Source organism: Lagopus leucura, unplaced genomic scaffold, assembly GCF_019238085.1.
Source record: "Lagopus leucura isolate 7727_CA_CO unplaced genomic scaffold, USGS_WTPT01 Super-Scaffold_100039, whole genome shotgun sequence".
Taxonomy (NCBI): Eukaryota; Metazoa; Chordata; class Aves; order Galliformes; family Phasianidae; genus Lagopus; species Lagopus leucura.
Genome location: NW_024962288.1, coordinates 1,270,955 through 1,292,182, shown reverse-complemented (window position 1 = coordinate 1,292,182; position 21,228 = coordinate 1,270,955). Strand labels below are relative to the sequence as shown.

General features: G+C 54.6%; 1 protein-coding gene and 1 long non-coding RNA gene across 2 annotated transcripts; one reads left to right on the top strand and one right to left on the bottom strand.

Annotated features, from left to right (window-relative positions):
- Positions 1-5,745: 5,745 nt before the first annotated feature.
- Positions 5,746-8,552, top strand: R3HDML (R3H domain containing like). Its single transcript, XM_042883724.1, has 5 exons — positions 5,746-6,006; positions 7,034-7,152; positions 7,254-7,386; positions 8,227-8,342; positions 8,420-8,552. Exons 1-5 carry the CDS (start codon positions 5,746-5,748, stop codon positions 8,550-8,552), a joined length of 762 nt encoding a protein of 253 aa, XP_042739658.1.
- An 8,778-nt stretch (positions 8,553-17,330) lies between these two features.
- LOC122186748 lies at positions 17,331-20,681 on the bottom strand. Its single transcript, XR_006181181.1, has 2 exons — positions 20,318-20,681; positions 17,331-17,810 (listed from the first exon to the last, which is right to left on the bottom strand). It is a non-coding gene; the product is annotated as an uncharacterized LOC122186748 (long non-coding RNA).
- Positions 20,682-21,228: the final 547 nt, after the last annotated feature.

Genomic DNA, 21,228 nt, shown 5'->3' with positions numbered 1-21,228 from the left:
TCTGCTTTCCCAACCATTGTCCTGCTTTGAGCAAAATGGTCCTTGTGAACATCTATGCCTCTGCAGTTGAACCTGAGAAATCTCTTGTCTAGGCAGGCAGAAATCTGATGGCTCAGCTCCAACCATCTGGACGTGGGAAAGCTTGGAAGCCCCATGAGAAAAGGGAGATTTCTTGGCAAAGATTCACAGTCAATCTTTATGGGAGAGTGGAGGGCAATAGCAGGTGGCCGTCATGCTGCACCCATCCTGCTGCTAGCACAAGCCAGGGAGCCTCTAGGTGCTCAGGTACAGTAAAAGTGAGCAAAAATAGCTGGGAGGGGGTTCATCTTCAGTGCCAGAAGCAGGCAGGTATCACAGCAATCCCATTGCCCTGGTAGCAGCTTGGTCTCAATGTATGGGCAGGGGCGGTGGGTGCAGGGGCCACCAGGGCACAGGGACAACACAGCAGAGGAGCAACAGGAACAGATTTCCCTGTGCAGTCCCATGAAATGTGCCTGTGAGCCAGTGCCAGGTGCTCCATTTCTATCTTAATTTTGGTCTTGGAAAGAAAAAATTGCACAAGCTGAGTACACAGGGGCTTCAATCAAGCTGTGGCATACACCTGTCCAAGCAAGAAAATTACACAGTGAGGCTGCCAGGGTGTCCTGAATTCACCAGGTGTGGGCCTTGGGGGCTGTGTCACTGTAGCCCCCAACAGCAGCACTGCTGGCACTAGGAGCTGCTGCTCAACCCATGCTTCCATGCCCAGCATTGGTGCAACAGCTGCAGGCAGTGGGCTGGGGATGCACACCGTGCTGTGGCATGGCCACCAGATACTGAGGGGAAAACAGCAGAAAAGGGTCATGCTGTGGAGGTCCAATATTGGCAAGAGATGGGGAGCTCCCACCAGGACTCTTGACCAGCATCATGGGATGGAGGCTGAATATTGTGGCTACAAAAAAGGACCGATGTGTTTCCTACCACTGAGCCCAACAGCTGAGCACGCAGACACCAGGCAACAAGCGCAGTGAAACGTTGCACAGAAATACCGCCTGTTGTGTTTGCAAGACTGATGGCATCCACAGCAAATTAACTATCTTTTGAGTGGTGCTGAGAGCAGCATCCACACGGTCTGGTGAGTGGATTTCTAAACTTAGCCCAGTTACAGTAAACTACACCTTTGCAAGAAACTACCGTCCACAGTGTTCAACTTCAGAGACATTTATTTCTAGAGCCTGCGGAAACATTTCTCACCTTTCAAAGGGCCCAATTATTCCCTGGGGCTGGCAGAGCTCCCCAGCTCCATCCTCGTGGCACAGGGGGACCTTGGCTCCAGGCACACTGGGAGAGGCAGTTTCTGTAACCTCCCTATTTAGGGAAGAGATCACTTCAGATCCTGTTAGCCTAAGGGTGTGCGCTTTGATGGAGGGCACTGGGACGCCTCCAGTCATGGTGACTCCACCACCTCCCTGGGCAGCTGTGCCACTGCATCACCACTCTTCCTGAGAAGTTTTTCCCAATTCCCAACCTCAGCCTCCCCTGGCACAACTTAAAGCCATCACCTCTCCTTCTGTTGCTGTTACCTGGGAGCAGAGGCCGACCCCCACCTCACACAACCTCCTTCAGGGAGCTGCAGACAGCAGTAAGGTCTCCCCTGAGCCTCCTTTTCTCCAGACTGAACCATCCCAGTTCCCTCAGCCGCTCCCCACAAGTCCCCACTGTGCTCAGACCCCTCACAGCCCCGCTGCCCCTCTCTGGACGCGCTCCAGCCCCCGATGTCTGTGTGGCAGTGAGGGCCCACAGCTGAGCACAGCACTCGAGGTGCGGCCCCACCAGAGCTGAGCACAGCGATGATCACCTCCCTGTCCTGCTGGCTGCGCTCTTTCTGATGCACACTGGGATGCTGTTGGTCTTCTTGGCCACCCTGGCACACTGCTGGCTCACGTTCAGCCGAGCGTCGACCAACACCCCCAGCTCCATTTCTTCCACACGGTTTTCCAGCCACCCTGCCCCAAGCCTGTAGCAACGTGTGGGGTTGTTGTGAGCAAAGCGCAGGACCCAACACTTGGTCTTGTTGAACTTCATCCCATTGCCTCAGCCCAGTGAGCAGCCTGCCCAGGTCCCTCTGTGGGGCCTTCAGGTGGATCAACACTTCCCCCTCTCAGTGCCATCTGCACCTCTTTACTGAAGGTACACTCAATTCCCTCATCCAGATCATCAATAGAGATATTAAACAGGGCCGGTTCCTTGGGGAACACCACTGGTGACCAGTCACCTGTTGGATTTAACTCCATCCACCACCACTCTCTGGGCTCATTCCTCCAGCCAGTTTTCTACCCAGCAAAGAATGTATCTGTGCCAGGCATGGGCTGCCAGCTTCCCCAGGAGAATGCTGTGGGAGACAGTATCAAAAATTTGCTGAAGTCCAGGTAGAATGCGTGAACAGCCTTTCCCTCACCTGCCAGGGGGAAGCCCATCCCAGTGTGATGTGCCTGTGTTCTGGCCATGAAGGGCAGCTGGGAATTCACTCCACAGGTGGATTGTTGCCTTCTGCATCTCTCCTTCAGGGTTCAGCCCGGTTCAAAAGGACCCAACATTCCAAGGGGATGCTCCTAATTAGCCATAAGGACAGTTTTGAAGTCCTAAGGCTTTGGGATCTGTCTCTGTCTTGGGTGGGGGGCACACTGACCAATTCAGTGTGAAATCTTGGCTTCATGAAAGCCTGGAGCTGAGGAGCATGGTCTGGGCATTACCAGGATGCTGACATCTCCCTGCCAGAGGAAATGACAATAGGAATGCTTTGGAGGAGTCATTTTTAAAATGTCAGTCCTGAAGAAAACACTTAGGTGACAGTTTAGCTTTGTATTCCCTTCTAAAGTTCGCAAATAAAAGTGTGAGAAGTCAGCTTGGGTTTTCTTACCATGTAAAATATGAAGATCAAATCTTCCGACCTCTAAGTCAGAAGGAAAACCCCCTTCCACGATCCAGGAGGAAGAAGCTGGCTACTGATATGTTTGACCACTGCATGGCTCTGAAAATGCACAAAGCTGTCAAAATCCTCCTTCCTGTCCTGCCACGATCAGCACCAGGGCAGCCTTGCTTTGCTGCACCTGGTGAAGAGCAGAACCACTTCCCTGCATTGTCCTTCTCTTAGCCCAGGGGTGCCAGGCAGGTCTCAGCCCCAGCCTCACCCCACTCCATCCTGCATGAAGATGGCCCCACTGCTACCTTTACATGTGGCTGCTGGAGGATTCCCAGAGCCACAGCCCTTGGACACACGGACAGACGTGCCTGAGGAGCCCTGCTATGCGCATCAGCCCTAAAACCGCCGGTGCGCATCCTTGCCGAGACAGCAAACCCAGTGATTTATCTCTTTTCTTTCCCTTGATGCACATTAAAACGAGTTTGCCGGCACTGCTGCTGCCTCCAGCTGAATGCGTGTGCTTCTTGGCTCCCCGCACACTGCTCTCCACAGATGCCGTGTGCTTTGGCAGCCAGGCCAGTCTGGGCTGCAGGATATTACGCCTGGCAGGGACACAAACCCCTCCAGTTCCTGGAATTCGGATTGTCTCGCAGAGTGCTGATTAAGCAGCACTTTCTCTCTGCTCTCAGGGCAAACCCCCTGTTGTCCCCAAGCAGGGCTGCTTGCAGTTCAGCTCCTGCACAACAGCAGGAGCACAGCAGGTCCACCTCCCCAGGCCATCGCACCAATGCACATCAAATCAGGGAAACAAGAGCTTTTTCCTCAAATGCACAGCTTTGCAGCCCATGGCACTGGATGAGCATTCACTATGCAGGGCTCTGTCTTTTGTAAAGTAGTAAATCACTGAGAAAGCCGCTCCATAAAGCAGTCCTGATGCCCTTCTTAGGCTGGCTGCTGTCAGATGCAGAGGTTGGCTCCACAGGGTGCAGGTTGGAACATCCCTCCAGCACATATCACCCTACAGGAGAGCAAATTCCACAAAAGCTTGAGCACGGGCAAAATTGTGCGCAGGAAAATATTCCAGCTGAGTCCCAGAGCAAGGAGAGGCTGCACTGGTATGCACACCTCTGCGCTGGGGTGCTATTCCCACTCCACATGTGGCTGTGGTGCTCCTCGAGCCCCCGTGTCCCTAGGGTCACAATGTGATTGCTGGGGATGCTCAGCCTGTGCCAGGCTTCTTGCCTTCCTGCTCTGCCACTGTGGTTATGGGCGGTGTGCATCTGTGTTGGGAAGGCTTAGAGCATCCCCCATTGCAGGGATCCAGTGTTGCTGTGAACAAGCACAGCAGCCACCAAACTATGGTCCCTGCAAGCACTGTTTTCTTACCCATTTCTCCTTCCTGAGCAGCAGCTTCCCCCCAGTACACAGTGGTCTCAGTGCCGCCAGTGGCTGCAGCAGCCTCAGGGTCACTTCCACCCAGCATTGGGGTGAGGAGTCACTTTGGCAGCCAGTGATCACTCTGTCAGCCTTTGGGAACAATGCTCAGGATGCTATAGGAAAACACACCTGCTGCTGCAGGATGGTCCATGCAGGTCAGCTGCCAGCGGGGACACACGCACCGCAGTGACAGGGTGAGCAGCATCCCACCCCAGGAAGGCACACTTCTGCCATCAGCTTGCACAACACCGGGGTCCCCCCTGGTCCCCTCATTGCTCTGCCGGGGCAGAACCCCTCTGTGCCTGCGGGGTTTCCTGTCCATCGCTCCCCATCCAGACCCAATGGGGGCTGAGAACGAGGGGGCACATCGCAGGAAATCTTTCCTTGTAGATATCTCATAACAAACAACAACGACAACAAACACCACTGAAACAAGCAGCTTTCCTGCCTGCCGGAGCACCGCGCAGAGCTGTGCTGGCTTCTCCCTCCAGCAGCGCGTGGGGCTCAGCAGCGGCTGCGTGTGCAAGAGGCGTGCACCGAGAGCCGGCTATAAACCGCCCGGCAGAGCTCTCCCCAAACCTCAGCACGTTCCCGGGGGGACGAGTTAGGATGCAATTTCTGCGTCACGCTGCCGTGGGCTGCCCGCCTCGCCTGGGTTAAATCTCTGGCACACGTGTCCGGTGCAGGTTGTTTGCAAAGGTTGGCCCCGCGCGGTGCCGGGCTCGGCTGCGCTCGGCTCATTGCTTCAGGTATGCGGGGTGAGAGCGGGAGCGCTCGGGGATGCGGTGGCTGAAGGATGAGCAGATTCCAGCGTTTCCCTTTTTATTTTTTATCCTGGTTTTGTGGTGGTTTATTTCTCTTTCCCCCAAGAGAGGGACTCAATAGGATTTCTTTCTGTTTTAAAACTTGCTAAGTGTTTTTGTTGTTGTTGCTGCTGTTTTTTTGTATCTGTGCTGTCCGTTTTGTTCTGGGGGTTTTCTCACCATCCAAATGTTGCGGGGGACGGGACAGGCTCTCACTGTGCCCCTCGGGAGCCCTGTGTGGCAGGTAGGTGGGATAGATGAAAACTGGGACAGATCCTGCACTGATGTCTCTTAAAAGAAACAAGAGAAGGAATTCCGCAGACATCTCCCTGCTGCTCACAGTGTTACTGTGCCAAGCCAATGGGAGCTGCAGGTTATCAGAGCTTCATTTAAAACACTTATTTTGAAAAGGACAAAGGAAGCTATAGGAGTTGGGCTTGATGATCCCTCTGGGTCCCTTCCAACTTGGAATATTCTACAGTTCTATCAGTTCTTATTTGGAGCAATGGGACTTGCATGAGCGATGCAAAGTGAAGCGGTGCAGGTCATGTTTTCTCTTCCAGCGCCACGCTCCAGGAGAAGGGACGGGAGATCCACGCTGCAATGCCACTGCTGCACTTGCACCTCTGCTTCACCAGCATGCTGTGCTGGCTGGCCCATGAGTCCAGCTCCTTGGTGCTGCCCAATGCTACCGAGCTCCTGTCCCCTCCTAGCAGCACAAGGACGGGTCCAGCTCCAGGTGCAGGGATGCCCCGGAGCCGCCGCCGCCGGTACCTGTCCCCCCGTGACATGAATGCCATCCTGGACTACCACAACCAGGTGCGGGCACAGGTGTCCCCCCCCGCTGCCAACATGGAGTACATGGTGAGTGTGCATCGCCTGTGCCATTGTGCTGAGGCTCAGTGCCTGTCCTGGAGACATTATGCATCACAGGTGTGGGGCAGAGCACTGCATGCCCAGAGCTTTCCCCAGGGGAGAGGTGGCAGTGGACACTGGATGTGACCGCTGCATGCCATGTTAAAGCTGGGGCAGATGTGGGTCCCTTATCTCCCTGCCCCAGGTTTATAAGTGGGCTTTTTCCACTGTCCCAGCAGTGCAGGGAGCTACTGGCCTCACTCGTGTCTGCAGGTGTCCTGGGAGGCCCTGCAGCAGAGAGCAGAGCTGCTGGCATCATTGCAGTGCCCTCGGGCACGTGGGTGGGTCTGGATCAGCTCCTAGCAGCCTGAAGCACCCCAGCGTGCCCACCCTTCCTCTAGTATGGGCCGTGAGGGGCCAGGAGTTCCTGAGTTCTCCTGGAGCTTCCATGCCTCCAGGATGTGCTTCAGGTGCCCCAGGCCTACAGAGCTGGCACAGCTGCTGGTCCAGGGACACATACACTCCAGTGACAGGGTCACCAGCATCCTGTTCCAGAAAGGGACACCTCCACCATCAGCTTGCCCTCCTTCATCTCCTCACTGTGCTGCTGGGGCAAAACCCTTCTGTGCCTTAAGGATTTGCTGCCCACAGCTTAACATCCAGACCTTTTGAGAGATATGAGCAGGACACATCCCTGTGAATCTTTCCTTGTAGCATCTCATTAAAAACAAAGCAAAACAAAAATAACAACCAGCAGCCACAGAGAGGCATTCCTGCCTGCAAGCTCTGTGCCAGACACCCAGAGCATCCTAAATGCCTGCCTGCCAAATAACTCTCCCGGGCATGGCTGAGGCTCATTCCCCACGTATTTCAGGATGGGTGAGGAAGCTTTAAATAATGCATGAAGGAAGCAGCTGTCCCAGCAGCAGAACAGGAGCGGCTCCTTGGTGTCCCTCTGAACACAAGGAGCGGATTTCTCCTCTTGCCTCCCCCCAGAAGGCCAAACCTCCCCCACCCTTCCCCTTTCCCCTGCCAGGTGTGGGATGAGCGGCTGGCCAGGGCGGCAGAGGCATGGGCTGCACGGTGCGTGTGGGAGCACGGCCCCCCCCAGCTGATGAAATATGTGGGGCAGAACCTCTCCATCCACTCGGGCAGGTAAGAGAGGGGAGCCGGGTCCCCCCAAGTTCAGCTTTTAGACTCGGGCACAGTGTTCATGCAATGGGATGCCTGGTGACACCACAGCCTTCCCATGGCAGGTACCGCTCCGTGGTGGACATGGTGAGGTCGTGGCACCACGAGCAGCAGCACTACTCCTTCCCGCATCCCCGCGAGTGCAACCCCCGCTGTCCCTCCAAGTGCAGCGGCTCTGTCTGCAGCCACTACACTCAGGTGAGAGCCCTAGCTCCCCGCTAAGCAGGGGGTCTGAGTCCCTGATTAGAGTGGGTGGGCATCCGCACTGCAGTCCTGTGGAAGAGGATGGGATTCCCCAGGGCAAACGCACCCCGGGGACCTCATGGCACTTGGGGCTGCAGCTCTGCTCCCTGCACACACTCAGGGCTGGGATCTTGCTTTCCTTTGGATCGATCCCGGCACACTGGTCCAAGAGCATTTTTCCCTCTGTTTCTCCTCATTATCCCACTAACACCTCAGAGGCTGTGAAGAGAAAAAAAACAAACAGCCCCTTCCCGCCTTGGCTGGCCATGAATCATCTCCTGCATCACAGAGTGGCTTTTTAGCACTGCCTGGCCCCATGAATGCCCCCCTTCATCCCACAGCACCTCCAGCCAGAGCTGGAAGCCTCCCGCTGCCCCCCTGCCTCAGGCCGACCCCTCTGGTGTTTGCCCGAGTGTCTGGAGCACAGCTGTGCCCGGGGCTGTCTGGGCCACGAATGTGCAAAATGCATGTTTGTAGGGAGAAACTCAGCTTCCAGCGGCTTTAGGAGGGGCCTTTCTCCTTCGGGTCTCCTCGGGAGGGGTTTCACCTCCCTGTGTCCAGGCTGGCAGTGCTTCAGGGACAGCTCTGGGGATGCAACTCGGTGAACTGGAGACATGACCTGCTCCTTTAACTCAGGCAGTGCATCACAGCACGCTGCAGGCACAGAAAAGGGACATCGAAAAGCGTGTGTTTGAGCAGCACTGGGGTGGGCATGGCACCACACCTGGGTGGTTTGGGCCTGGTTGAATTTGCCTCCCATACCCAGCGGGGCTGACGGTGCTGTGTCGCACACAGATGGTGTGGGCCTCCTCCAACAGGCTGGGCTGCGCCCTGCAGGCCTGCAGCAACATGCATGTTTGGGGCAGCACGTGGCGCCGCGCCGTCCTGCTCGTCTGCAACTACGCCATCAAGTAAGTGGGCGCGGGCAGCCGGCCGTGCCTGGTGCTGTGCGAGGGGTGATGCTCATTCTCCTCTCCTCTCTTCCCAGGGGCAACTGGATCGGGGAAGCGCCGTACAAGATAGGGAGGCCGTGCTCTGCCTGCCCACCCACCTACGGGGGGGTCTGCTCTAACAACATGTGCTTCACAGGACTCAAATCCAACCAAGTGAGCTGGTTTTAGGACGGCGGCACTGCTCCACTCCCTGCTGCACCCCATGGGGACAGGGGCAGCAGGATTATTTATGGCACCACGATGCTTTTGTCCTCCCCAGCCCAGCCCTCCCTGTGCTGCTTTAGCCTTTAGGCAGGACACAGAGCCTGCTTTGGCTCCAGTGCTGCCACTCTGGGGGTTCTTTTTGGACACCCCCTGGGACCGCTACCATCTGCAGCTGCTTCACACCTGGGGGGCACTGGGGGTGCTGGGGGCACACAGGGCTGGTGAGGCCCTGCTGCGCAGGGCTGGGTGGGAGCCATGCAGTGACCAAACTGTCCCTTTGGGACAAGTGACTGGAACCCAGTGTGCCACCCCTGCACGTGGCCCCCCAGATCTGCCCCCCACCCAATAAAGCAGTCTGGAGACCCAAATGGTCATGTCTGTCCTTCCTTGCTAAGCCCTTGTGACATGGAGCCATGTACTGTGTTTTGGGGTAGCCCCAAAGAGCAGAAGCGTGCAGGAGCCCTCAGCAGGGCTGCAAGCATGTGAGATGCTGAGCACTTTGCTCCATCGTGTGGGAGAAGCCAGCAATGCTGGGACACTGGGCACTGCAGGGACGCTGCTGCTAAAATGCCGGAGGGTTATGGCTCAGAACTGTGCCCTATCCACAGTGCTGAGGCTGGCAAGACATGGGGCAGGAAGGGAGACCCAAGGTGCCACCACTTACCCCCATCTGCCAGTGGCTTGGATTTCTTCCAGACTTGTCTTTCCCACACTGCTGTGAAGGGTTTTAGTCTGGTATAGAGGAAACAATGGGGCTTAGACACAGCCTGGGCTGCTAGGCGGCAGGGCAATGTCTCCAGACTGGCAGGGACAGCTCAGGATGGGTGTGCTGGTGAGCTCAGACAGCCCTGCTCCTGAAATGTGCATCTCAGGAGGAAAGACAACAAGCAGCGTGCTCCCCCATGGAAGCCCCTCAAACCTCTCTGCAGGGCTCTGCCCTAATTTGGGGTCTGCATCTACATACCTGGTGAGCAGGAGGTCATCAGGCATCCTCCTGGTTGTGCTGTCCAGCAGGGAACACAGATATCCATGGGTCACCGCAGGCCATTGCAGGTCCCCCCACAAACCCCACAAATGCAGCCAGCTTGCGCCGCTGCTCCCTGAGCACAAACAGATCATGCAAAAACACCATCAGAAACAGAGAGTGCAGGGGGAAGAGTTCAGGGAGTGGAGATGGGGAGGGAGCTGCAAATGTCCCACGCCAGCCTTGTGCTCTGAGTACGACCCTGCATCCCACTGCTCCCCATCCCTAAGTGACCCCCTGGTTTTGCACGGAGAGGACAAGCCCTGTGTCTTGCCTGGGCTGTTCCCCAGCACGCACCAGACCAGCTCAGCTCATCCCCAGCCTGGGGCCACGTGGTTTCATCCTTGCCTGCCTTTCTTCTCCATCGCATTCAGTGACCACAAACCTCTCTGTGTCCAGGCTCGGCAGTGCCACAGCTCATCCCGTCCTCCCCGCAGCAAACCTCAGCCTCTGCTGCCCCAGCCTTGGCAGCGGCTGGAAGCAGGAGCCCCGAAAGAGTACAGTAAAAGCCATGTTTGAGTTTCTAGCTTGGCAGCAGTTACTATAGCTACAGCGACAGCACCTTGCAGATTGGTTTCCATAAGAGCTTGGTTACTATTTAACATCTCCACCCACATTAGCCCTGATTAAGCGAATCAATAAGATAACAAGAGAGGCAGGTTTTCTCGCCCTGCCTCTCCGCACTCTCTCCTGCCTTCACCTACTTCCTTAGAAATACATTTTCATTTATTTATTTTACTTTTTTTTTTTTTTTTTTTTTTTTTACACTTCCTCTGCTTTTTGCCCCGAGTCCCCATAGCGGTACCCGGCGAGACATGGTCAATGTAAGCACCCAGCTAAGCGCTAAGATGGAGGCTCCATATGGTGAGTACAGCGATCCCACCGCCCGCGCTGCCGCCCGGCTGCTCACGGGGAGCGGGGCTGCCAGGGGACGGCGGCACCCGGCGCCACTGCCCCACCACCCACTGCTCCGCCACGTGCAAAGTCTGAGACGGAGGCAGAAAAAGGGTCCTTTTTTCTTGTTTGTATGTATAGATAGAGGTATATATATATTTTTTCTTCCACTCTGCTGGGCTTGAAGAAGAAGGAAGGTGCTGGAGGGAGCGGAGCAAGACTGACTTGCTTGCAGAGGGACTGCTTGCCTTGGATAGGGAGTGGGTTCTGGCACAAGTCATGCAATCTGCAAGCAGTTGATGTGCTGCCCCAGGTCACAAAGCCAGCCTGGAAGCAAAGGCTGTGTGTTCTGCGGTGTGCCCTGGCTGTGGGAGCAGGGACGGTGCCCACCAGTGCTACTGGCCGGTGCAAGGGGATGGGATGGGGTGATGCTGAGGACGGCTCCCAGAGGGGATTTTAGTGCCTGAGCAAATGGCAGCCTCGAGGCTCTGTGGTGCAAGGCACCAGGCAGCACGCTCTGCCCCAGGTGCCAGGGCAGCCCCAGGCTGCTGCTCTCAATTGCTGGGCTGGATGCCAACTGCCAACAAATGCACGTGGACACCAGGAGAAAGAACCCCCTGCCAAGGTTGTCATCACCCTGCTGTTACCCACTGCATTCAAAAGCACCTGTGCTGTGGCTTCTCTGGGAGCTTAGGGGCCAGGACTGGTACAGACCTGTGTGACCTGGGGATCCCAAGCCCCAGGGTGCAGAGCAAGGGCCCAGCACATGAGGTCTCATAGTTACAGTGCTCTCTGTCACATCTCCAGTGTTCTCTTATCACATCTGTGTGGCTCTCTTAGCACTTCCTTGTGGCTCTCTACCACATCCCTGCAGCTTTCCATCACATCTCTATACCTCTCCATCACACCACCTTGCCTCTCCTTGGTCTAATTTGGCATTCTGCTCCTCTTCTCCCTTGTCCCATGCCCTTCCCAAGCACACAGCCCCACCAGCCTCTGCTCCAGCTGCCTGATGCACTGCAGCAGAAGCTCAGAAGGCCTTGCAGTTCTCCAGGCCACTCCAGTTGCTCATGGCCAAGTTTTGGGTGCTGGTGCCTCTGGTTCCAGGCCTGAGAATGCTTAGCCTCACTCTCTGCATCTTCAAAGGGAAGACTGGGGGTATCCCTGCTTTGGGGGAGAGGGGAGGAGTGTTTCATTCAGGACATTCCATACTGCTTTGTTTTTTGGTTCAGAATGCTGCCATCTTGACACACAGCTCCACGGTGGCACGTTGCTCATCAGCAGTTCAGTGGTCCATGACCCGTCTCAATGGAATTGCATAGGATATGCAATAGCATCCCTAGGTTGAACTGGGCTGATAGTGGTATGGAGAGCTGCAAAGAACAAGAGAAATGTAACAGCTGTGAAGCTCTTTGCTTTACTCATTTTTGCCATGTTGCTCATTTCTTTGTAAATCCTTGGCACACTGGAGCTCTGGGGCTGCTGTCATCCTACAGGAGCCAGCGGCAGGCTGGGAGTTCTCACATAGAAGCAGGCTCAGAAAAATGCTCAGCTTTCTGTCTGGTTGGTGCAGCTGGTGATGATATGTCCAGCTGGTGCTGCTATGGCAGTGTGTGAGGAGACATGCAATGAAGGCTGTGAGTGAGAGAAACAAAGACTGGGTGCCCATGGGAGAGGAAGGGGCTCTGACCCTGGGGTCACAGTGGAATGGGATGCTGATGCTCATTTCAACTGAAGGGGAGGCACAAAGAACATGGATGTCACAGCCGTGGGATGTGACAGCACAGTGTGAGGTGGCAGGTCTGAGTGTCCCCAAACCAGATTGTCATCTGCCCTGCAGAACAGAGCCATCACGTTTCTGCAGGGAGAGATGGCCCCTGCAGGCTGCTGATCCTCAAAAAGCTGAACAAGCTGTTGGATTACAACACTTACAATTAAGTTGTGACATCCGTTTGCTTCTGGCTCTGGGTGAGCAGCTGTTTGCCAGCCCTGGTACGTTGGTGATCTCAAGCGTGGGCAGGTACACACTGCCAGTGTGAATTGTGCTGGGGACCGGACTGAGGGATGGCCATGGGGTGAGCCGGGCGCTGCAGGGCAGCTTGGGGAGGATGGCTGCACATCCCACCTGCACCCCTGTCCCCCTGTGCACAAACAAAGGCGTGCTCCATGCAGGCACAGCTCACACGTCTGTCCTGGGGCCGGGCTGCCGAGCTGGGGCCTCGCGAGGGGGAGGTAGAAAAATAGTTATAAAAGAGAAAGACAGGCCTCCCAGGCTGCAGCAAGAGGAGACTCAGACTGTTGGCAGAAGGAGGGGAGTCCTCATAAACTAAACGGGTGAAAAAGTTATCCAAATAGAGGTGGAGGAAGGGCTGGCGGGGCTGGGGCATGTTCAGCATCCTCACTAGCACCCGCCAGGGGCTGCAGGACAGAGAGAGGAGTGTGGGTGTGCTCAGTGTGCAGCTACTCTTCTCTCTGCTTTTATCCTCCTCCTGATGAGACTGCAGCAACCAGGGCAATTGCCCTGAACCCCAGCATGGCCAGCACCGCTCCAACGTACTTTGGGAGCAGCTGGCAGCACCAGGGATGCCCTGCCCTGGTAGTTTCAGCAGGCAGCAGCGCATAACTGGGGCGAGCTCAGCAAAGCAGCTTTGGAAACCAGCTGAAAAATGCGAGACGTCAGAGCTGCTCAGGCATTTCGGTCAGATGTGGTGAATAATTTCTGCTGAAGAACAGAAAAGCAGGCAGAATTTCTGAATATTTTTGCTTTTCCCTGTGAAGTAACTACTTTTCACTGCAAAAAGGATTTCATTTTTCATAAGCTTCCATTAGATACAACTCAAACTGAGCGTTGTTCCCCTTGAACTCATGTCAGCTACTTCTTAATACCTCTGTTTATTCCTTGTCCGTTGCATGAGGGCTGCAGGGTCTGCTGGGTGCTGGGACTGCTTTTGGCTTGTGGTGGCCATAATGTCAGTGCTGGGGGGGCATTTACAGGGACCAGAAGCAGCTGAGCAGGATCTCGCAGCAAGCACTGGATGGAAGCAAAAGGAATGATCAATTAGCTGCGCTGGTTGGATCTGGAGGGCTGTTTGCTGGAGCCTGGTGGAGGTTTCTCTGGGTACAGCAGAGCTGGGGACGCTCCCAGCACACGGAGAAGTGCCACTTCCTCTGCTCCAGGGCAGCAGCACACCTTGTCCTCAGCTTTGCTTGAGAACATGACAGTATTTTCTATGAGGCAAAGAGAACAGAAGCACTACTGTGCAGTGTTATTTGCAGCAGGAGCAGGGCCAGAAGTGCTGGGGTAGTTCATAGGGCAGAGAGGGTTTGTGGAGCACAGTGAGAGTCTGGAAGTGTCAGGGTTAGAACACAGCAAAATGCTGCAAAAAAAAACCATCGACAACTTTTTGGGCTCCTTCTCTGTTTGCTTTCCTCAAATATTCAAGCAAACAAGTTTCCTGGCAGAAATATTTGTGGAAATAACAAATGTAGCAGGATTTTCATAGAAGGCAAATTTCAAGGCAGTGGCTGTATTGTGAACCCAAATCTGATGACTCAGCTCACCGGTATCGGGTAGAGGCACCACATTCCCTCCGGGGCTCCTGAGCTCAGCCAGGAGCAATCACTGCCAGGAATGGCTCATGTCCAACTCCAGCCTGAGCATCAACAGAAATCACCCAGGAAATCCCCTCAGGATAAGTAAGCCTGAAAATAATAATGATGTGCTCGAGAAGATGCCCCAGCGCTTCACAAGAAGCAGCTTCCTGCAGAGCTGTGTCTATGGAGAGGCACCAGCTGAGTGGAACCTCCAAAAAGCCGTGACCTGAGTTCCCATCCCAAATGCTGCAGCCACTAGAGGGACTCCAGCTGCAGCCTGTGGGGCCAGGAGCCCCAGTAGCAGGGTGGGTGGGGACCATTGCCATGGACCCTCAGAGCCCCCAGCATGGGCACAGCCAGTGCTGGCATCTCCAGTGGGATGAGGAGCAGAGGTGAGGAATGTGTGAAAGCTCAGGTCACCACGCATAGGACATCTTCACGACAGTTGTCTGGGAGCTCCAACACTTCCTCCAGACATCCAAGCCGTTTTTCATATCAGCTGTCATCACAACCCTGTGAGGTCTCTCCCCTCACCTTGCTCATCCCATCCCAGCTGGCCAGGAAGCAGCTCTCCCAGCACCTTCCTCACAGCTTTGACCACATATATACCCCAAAACTCACCTGTAGGCTGTGTGGCTTGGCGCCCAGCACTGGGCACAGGCACCCAAACCCCCCCAGCACAGGACAAGTGGGTACCTTTCACCTGGCTCTGAACAGCAAAGCTGTCCCAGCATGGGTGTGTGCGAGATTTTATAGGTGATAACCCCTGGGAAAGTGGGAAACGTGGGGAGAGCTGTACACTCAGCTTCCTGGCATGGCTCAACGTTCTGCTTAAGAGAGCCAATGTCAACAGATAGCCCTGAAGGAAGGAGCAAAACCAAATACATGGGCACTTCTCAGAACAAGAGCTGTAAAACCTGCGCAAACCTGAACAAGTGGCACGACGCTCTTTTTATGTGGTCAGAATCAATAGTCGAGCCCACTCAACATGTTTGCTGACACACACACAGCAGCATTTATGGCCCAGCGCCATAACGGAGCCTGCGGGGCTCAGCTCCATTGCCACGCTCGGCCATCTCGTTCCCTTTCGCTCTGATGGGATGCTTGGAATTCTGCTGCACGCAGAGCCTCATGCCCTGTGGCAGAACGCGTGTCCCAGCGGTGCTCAGGGGTTGAGGCTTTGCCACACAAGGACATCCTGGTGGAAGCTGAGGTGGGTGCTGCCGCAGGTTTGTGTCGGCGTCTGCCACCGGCTGGGAGAAACCACTGTGTACAGGGTGTGTCCCTGTTCCAGGCGTGGAAACCGATGGGTGAAGGGAGGTGTCACGGGGTTACGGGCAGTTCAGCCCCAGCCCTGCCTCCAGGCAGCGTCTGTGGCTGCTCCGGGCCCATGTCTGTCACTGTGGGGCAGGGTATCTGCTGGGCTGGGGTCATAGAATCGTAGAGGTTAGAAAAGATCATGAAGATCCCCAAGACCAACCCCAACCCAGGCCACCGTGCCCTCTAACCCAGGTCCATCAGTGCCACATCTTCATGGTTCCTGAACACCTCCAGGGACGGTGACTCCCGCAACTTCCTGGGCAGCTGTGGTGCTGCATCACTGCTCTTTCTGAAAATACATTTACCCAAATCTCCAACCTCACTGCTCCCCTGGAGGGGCTTTGGCCACTCCTCCCGGTCCCGCATCTCCTACCAACTGCCCTCCTGAAATCTCAAAGTCAAACTGAATCTTCCTCCCATCTCCAGACAGGCCTTCTTTCGAAGCAAAGTGTCACTCCTGATCCACAACTCACCAGGAGCCTTCTGGCAGCTCCCAGCAGCTGTGTGTGATCCCAATGAACTAAGATGAGCCCCAGGCAACCCTGGATGGGAGCAGAGACTCACAGAGGTGGGACAGGGACAATCTAGTAAGGATTTTTTGCCATCTTGGACTTGTACCTTCGAGATGGCACTGAGAGGGGCTAGAGATTAGGTTTTATGTCTTTTGGCAGTAGGAAAATTCCTTCTTTCCTGGTGGGCTCAGCCATGGCACAAGGCACGAGCAGGGATCTCGCTCGCTGAAAGTTCAGGTTGTCTGGGACACGCAGTCCCTTGTTCCCATCAAGGGGAACCAATCTGCAGAGCTTCTCACCAAACATCAGCCCCCAGAGCTTTCCAAGTCCCAGTTCTTTAGGAGAGGACTGGGGCAGCACAGGGCAGCAGAGCTCCTGCAGTGCTGACACCAGGGGTAGTTTGAATCTTAGGATTCAATGCCCTACAAGCACAAAGCTGAAGGCTGCCCAGAGATGGGGCACCCCACGAGCAGCGCCCACCTGCCGGCCTGCGTAACGCCGTGCCCGTGTGGCTGGGAGCTGACACAGAGGTTGTTTCTCAAGGATATCGGGTTATGGGTATTTATATAGAAACATTTTAAAGTGAAAGCTCCCAGCCTCTCCCACAAGGCCAGACCCGCTCCTGCTGTTAAACGCGCTCAGGCACATTTTCAATCCAGCCTCCAAAGCTGCACGCAGGATCAGGCAGCCCTGCACGCAGAGACGCTGCAGCAGGCCAGAGCCCAGGCAAGGGCAGCTCTGCAAGGTGGCCCGGGGAGCCCCGAGCACTGCTGTGGGCACCGGGAACGGGGCACAGACCCAGAGCCACCTTATAATTCCCCTCCGGGCAGCGGCCAGAACACTTTAAAACCTGCAGCTCTGCGGCACAAACTCCTGCTCCCCATCAAATCTCATTGTGACCAGCATTAAGGGATTAGCTGATCCCACACCAGCTCCCACTTGGGCATGGCTCTCTCCCCGCAGCCCGCCGGGGGGTCTCCAGCTGCACGGCCCTGCGCAAGGCTGAGACTCTCTAGCTCTGCCCATGGAGCAGAGCGGTGGAAGATGAATGGCAGCAGATGTCACCCATTCCGGGCAACACCAGGTACCCACTCGCACGCTGGCCTTGTGCTCCCCCCCATCCAGGGGGACATCGGTGCTGAGGAGTGGGGGGAGAGGCTGCCTGCAACTTATTCTGGGGTGCTGTTATTTGGGCAATTCTTGAAGCAGGGTTTGTGCTCATAACAGCTGCATGTTCTGAGCCACGAGATGGGCTCCCCGTGCCGGGGGAGGCACGCGGTGGGAGCTGCTCCCAGCACATACCTGTACCCTGCATCAGCTGGTGATTGATTTAGAAAAGCTTATGGCTTTGGCATCCATGATACGTTTACTAGAAATGGTTCGTTTCCTCAAATGATGTCGTTTATGGTCATACTATATTTTAATTTCTTTATGGCTGAAGAGGCCAATGGCACTGAGCCATGCAGTAGTGCTAAGGGACAAATAATAACATTATTATTCTCTCTTGGAGACATAGGTCAAAAACTTAAAGCGGAATTAGCAGTTTGTCATGCTGCTCGTTAGCAGTGGGTGCTGCAGTGTCCTGGCAGAGTGGCTTTGGGGACTGTTGAGATGAGTGGTCCCCTCCCCTGGGCTGCCCAGGGAGTGCACAACTTGCACGCAGAGCATTCAGACACGGCCACACCTTGCGTGCTGCTGCAGCCTTTCATTTCCGTGGCAGTAAGCAGGAGTGCTGCAGAGGTGTCTGCCGTGGTGTCCATGGGCTGCAGGTGCCACCAGTGAGCTCCTGGTGGTGGTTCCTCCTGTTTGCTCCTCTGGCCGTTGTTCTGTCAGAAGATTGAGGACATCAGGGACAGCCCAGGTTATTCAGTCACACTCCTGTAGAGAGAAAAGCCATTTTCTTTTGACTCCAGAAACTAGAAGCTCTCAAATTTTAACTCTCCACCACCTATACCTTTTCTAGGATCCGACCAGCTCCCACCTCTGGCAGCCCTTGTCCTTCCAGCACTGCCTCCCTTCACACACATGTGGCCCTTTCCTCACATGTTCCCCTAGAAGGAGGGCGGCTCGAGCACTCAGGTCCACTGGGTTCAGCACGATGCTTCTCACCCTGAGGAACTCTGAGCTGGGATGCCTGTCCTCTGAGGACGCGGGGTCAGAGCTCCCCTGCACTGCCCTGCTGCTGCCTGCAGCTCTCGGGTCAGTCCCAGAGCAGCTCTGCAGCTGCTTGCCCTAATTCCATGAGCTAAAAAGGGCCGATCCTGTGAGCCCCAGCAGTGCCTGGAGGTCACCAGCAGGTGCTGATGAAATTCACCTTCGCTAAAAGATAAAAAAATTCCAAAAAACAGAAGAGAAAAGAAAGGTAAAACTTGCTGTGTAACCTTTGTTGATTTTGGCTGTTCTCCTCACTCTATTTCTCCACCAGCTGGAATGACGCCAAGCCGTTACACGTGTATAAAGAACATCAGGTATCAAGTCAATGAAACAGAGGGCCATGGCTGCCCGCTGCTCCCTGCAGAGCACAGAGCCCTGCAGGAAACCTAGCAGCAAGCTTGCTCTCCAGCACCACTGTTTCTTCTCCACGCCTTCTGTTCCCCTACAGACTGGGGCTGAAACTGCCAGATTGAGCTGAGCACCTGCTGACACACAGCAAATCCGAAACACCACAGAGCAGCTCCATTCTGGAGCTTCTCTTGACTTCCTCCCAGATGGGCAGCAGCCTCCTGGGAAAGCTTCTGGGTTTCCATTCGGTTGTGTTTGGGATTCAGTGCAGTGCTCCCAGCTGACAGGGCTTCAGGTGGGACAGCAGGGACCAGAGGTGAAAGCTGTGACTTGGGCTGAGCTGCAGTCTGCAGTGGGATGGGACGGAATGAATGCAATAGTCCCTCTTACTTGCTTGTTCTCATGGTGTGATTTTGCATAAAAACACAGCAGACAGATTTTCAGAGCACACACTTGTGGCTCCCAGCATGCCAATACTGTTCTTAAGGGCTGCAATGCAGCCAGAGCGATTGCAAATACAAACCAGCTGGGCAAATGCTCCGATGTTTCTGAGAGCAGCTGCCATCCTGAGAGCAGCTCAAACTTTCTTTGTTTCTACTGTTCTTGCAGAACAACAGCTCGAAGGAGCAACAACTATTACTTCCTCAAGTTCAGACCTTTGTTAGTCAGCACAATAAACCCTTTTCTGCTCCTGGGATGAAAGTAGCACAGTGTTACCGCTGAAGCAGTGTATGCTGAAATGCTCTGTCTGTCCCCATGTTCATAGCAGCTATTTATTTCAGCTTCATTAATGGCCTCCAGCTCCAACATCCATCCCAGCTTCAGCTGAAGCACATATTGCTCTGGGAGAGGATTTGAGTGGAGCCATCTACCTCCTTTGAGGTGTTTGTTACACATGTCCAAACGTTGCCTCAATTCTCTGTGAGATGACCATAGAATCATAGAATAGCTTGGGTTGGAAGGGACCTCAGGGATCATCAAGTTGCAATCCCCTGCCCCTGGTGATTTTATGGCCTGGGTTATTCTGGTCAGTTTGGGCGCTTCCAATGTTGGCACTGGTGAGGAATGTCCTAAGCTCATCTCCATCCAACTCTGTCAGTGCAGTGCTGATCTTCACCCAGCATCTGTCCCAGCCACAGCCACTGCAGCTTCAGCGATGGGGAAAATAAAGCACCACGAGTCATGTGCTGTAGAGCAGGGAGATAAAGTGCTGCAGCCCCCTGCATGCTCCGTGGAGCTGCTTGTGAACACACCAACACTGCTCCGCGAGTCACAGCGCTCCGAGGCAGAAAGCAAAGGGGTTTGGCAGTGTGGCCTAAGTAGCCCTGTTTACAGAAAGTCTGACAAAACACGAGCCCTTGGCTTTATCTTTCCCATTTGGAAATAGCCACAGAGCAAATATACCTAAGGCATGAAGGGAGGGGGATTCGTATTGACTTTAGAAAAAGCTGTTCTTTAAAAACAGGAACAAACTCTCATCCCCGAGGTGTGCGCATGGGTGCTGGATCCAAAAGTGCTGTGCAGGGTTACAGCCTGCCTGCTAACCTGTGTCACTTCTGTGTGAACAAGTCATGCAGTAAACTGCTCTCTGTTAATTTTTTAATGCAGAATAAACAGGTCAAGAAATGATTAGCATGAGAATAAGTTGAGCTTAATCAGGAGAATCGGAAAAGATGAGAGGGAAGAGGCAAACCGGAGTTATCAGTTAACCATATGGAGAGGTTCTGCCTCCAAGAGCGCCCTCCTTCTGAAGCTGCCTACCTTTCCCTTCTCTAATTTCAATGATGAGCTAAAATTGCTGGTATAAGCACAATGGAAGCCCTTGTTTCACCTTCTTGTTTTCTATGGCTGCCCAAATGGATTGCAGGTGATAAGGCTCCTACCTGGTCGCTACAGATGGCCGTCCCCATTCCGCCTTCAGGAAGGAAGCTGCTGAAGTGAGGGCTGAAAGGCACAAAATCCACGTTCAGCACATTGGAGTGCTCTGCTCTGCTGCAAAAGTGGTGGTGTGATCCTGGCAGAGCAGAGACACGCGTGGGCAAGGGGAAACGCAGCCCTCGGGACTGCTTGGAGTTTGGTCAGTGGCTGGAGATCTATATTCTCAGATAGGCAGGACTTTGTCCACAAACTGGAATTTGAAATTTCAAAGGGGAGTTTAAAAAAAAAACAACCAGAAGGGACCTTTGCATGTGTGGGGATGACTGCGCCGTGACGTTCCCCTGGGACTGTCGTTTCTTGTCTGGTTCCTCAGTTCTGTGCTTCCCCACCTGCTTGCTTGGTGGAACAGCAGTGGCCTCAAAGGGCTGCCTGAAAAGCCCTGGCGTTGTTCACAGCTTTCCTGCACTAGGGATGCTCGAGATCCAATGAGACAAAGCCCTGAGCAGCCCATGATGCTCTCAGCAGGCCCTGTGTGGTACGTGAGACTCCTGAGGTCCCCTTCAACCTGAATTGTCCTTCGGTCCTACAGCACTCCGTTGTGGAGGAGCCCTGTGAGAGGCTCACCCACCTGAAACCAGGAGCTAGCAAGCATGGTATACCGAATGGAATCACCATCAACACTCCATTAAATAATCTATTCCCGATCCTCATCTACTGATAAGCACAGATCTTATTTTCAGGGAATTCCCTTTTGCTTGGGATTAATTTGCCAAATATATAAAGTGGAATTAGTGTCATGAGGTGCTGCAGTGGAAAAAGACAGGAGGATTTATTGCTCAGCTGATAAAAATCAAATATTCACTTAGCACAGAAGGCTGCACGTCCTGGAGCTCCTCTACAGCCATCTCCTGGCATA

Bases quoted from the DNA above. Each gene is read 5' to 3' on its own strand.
- R3HDML (XM_042883724.1), top strand. From the start codon at position 5,746: ATGCCACTGCTGCACTTGCACCTCTGCTTCACCAGCATGCTGTGCTGG. The intron at 7,153-7,253 runs GTAAGAGAGGGG...TTCCCATGGCAG, and splicing joins CTCTCCATCCACTCGGGCAG to GTACCGCTCCGTGGTGGACA. The intron at 7,387-8,226 runs GTGAGAGCCCTA...TGTCGCACACAG, and splicing joins TCTGCAGCCACTACACTCAG to ATGGTGTGGGCCTCCTCCAA.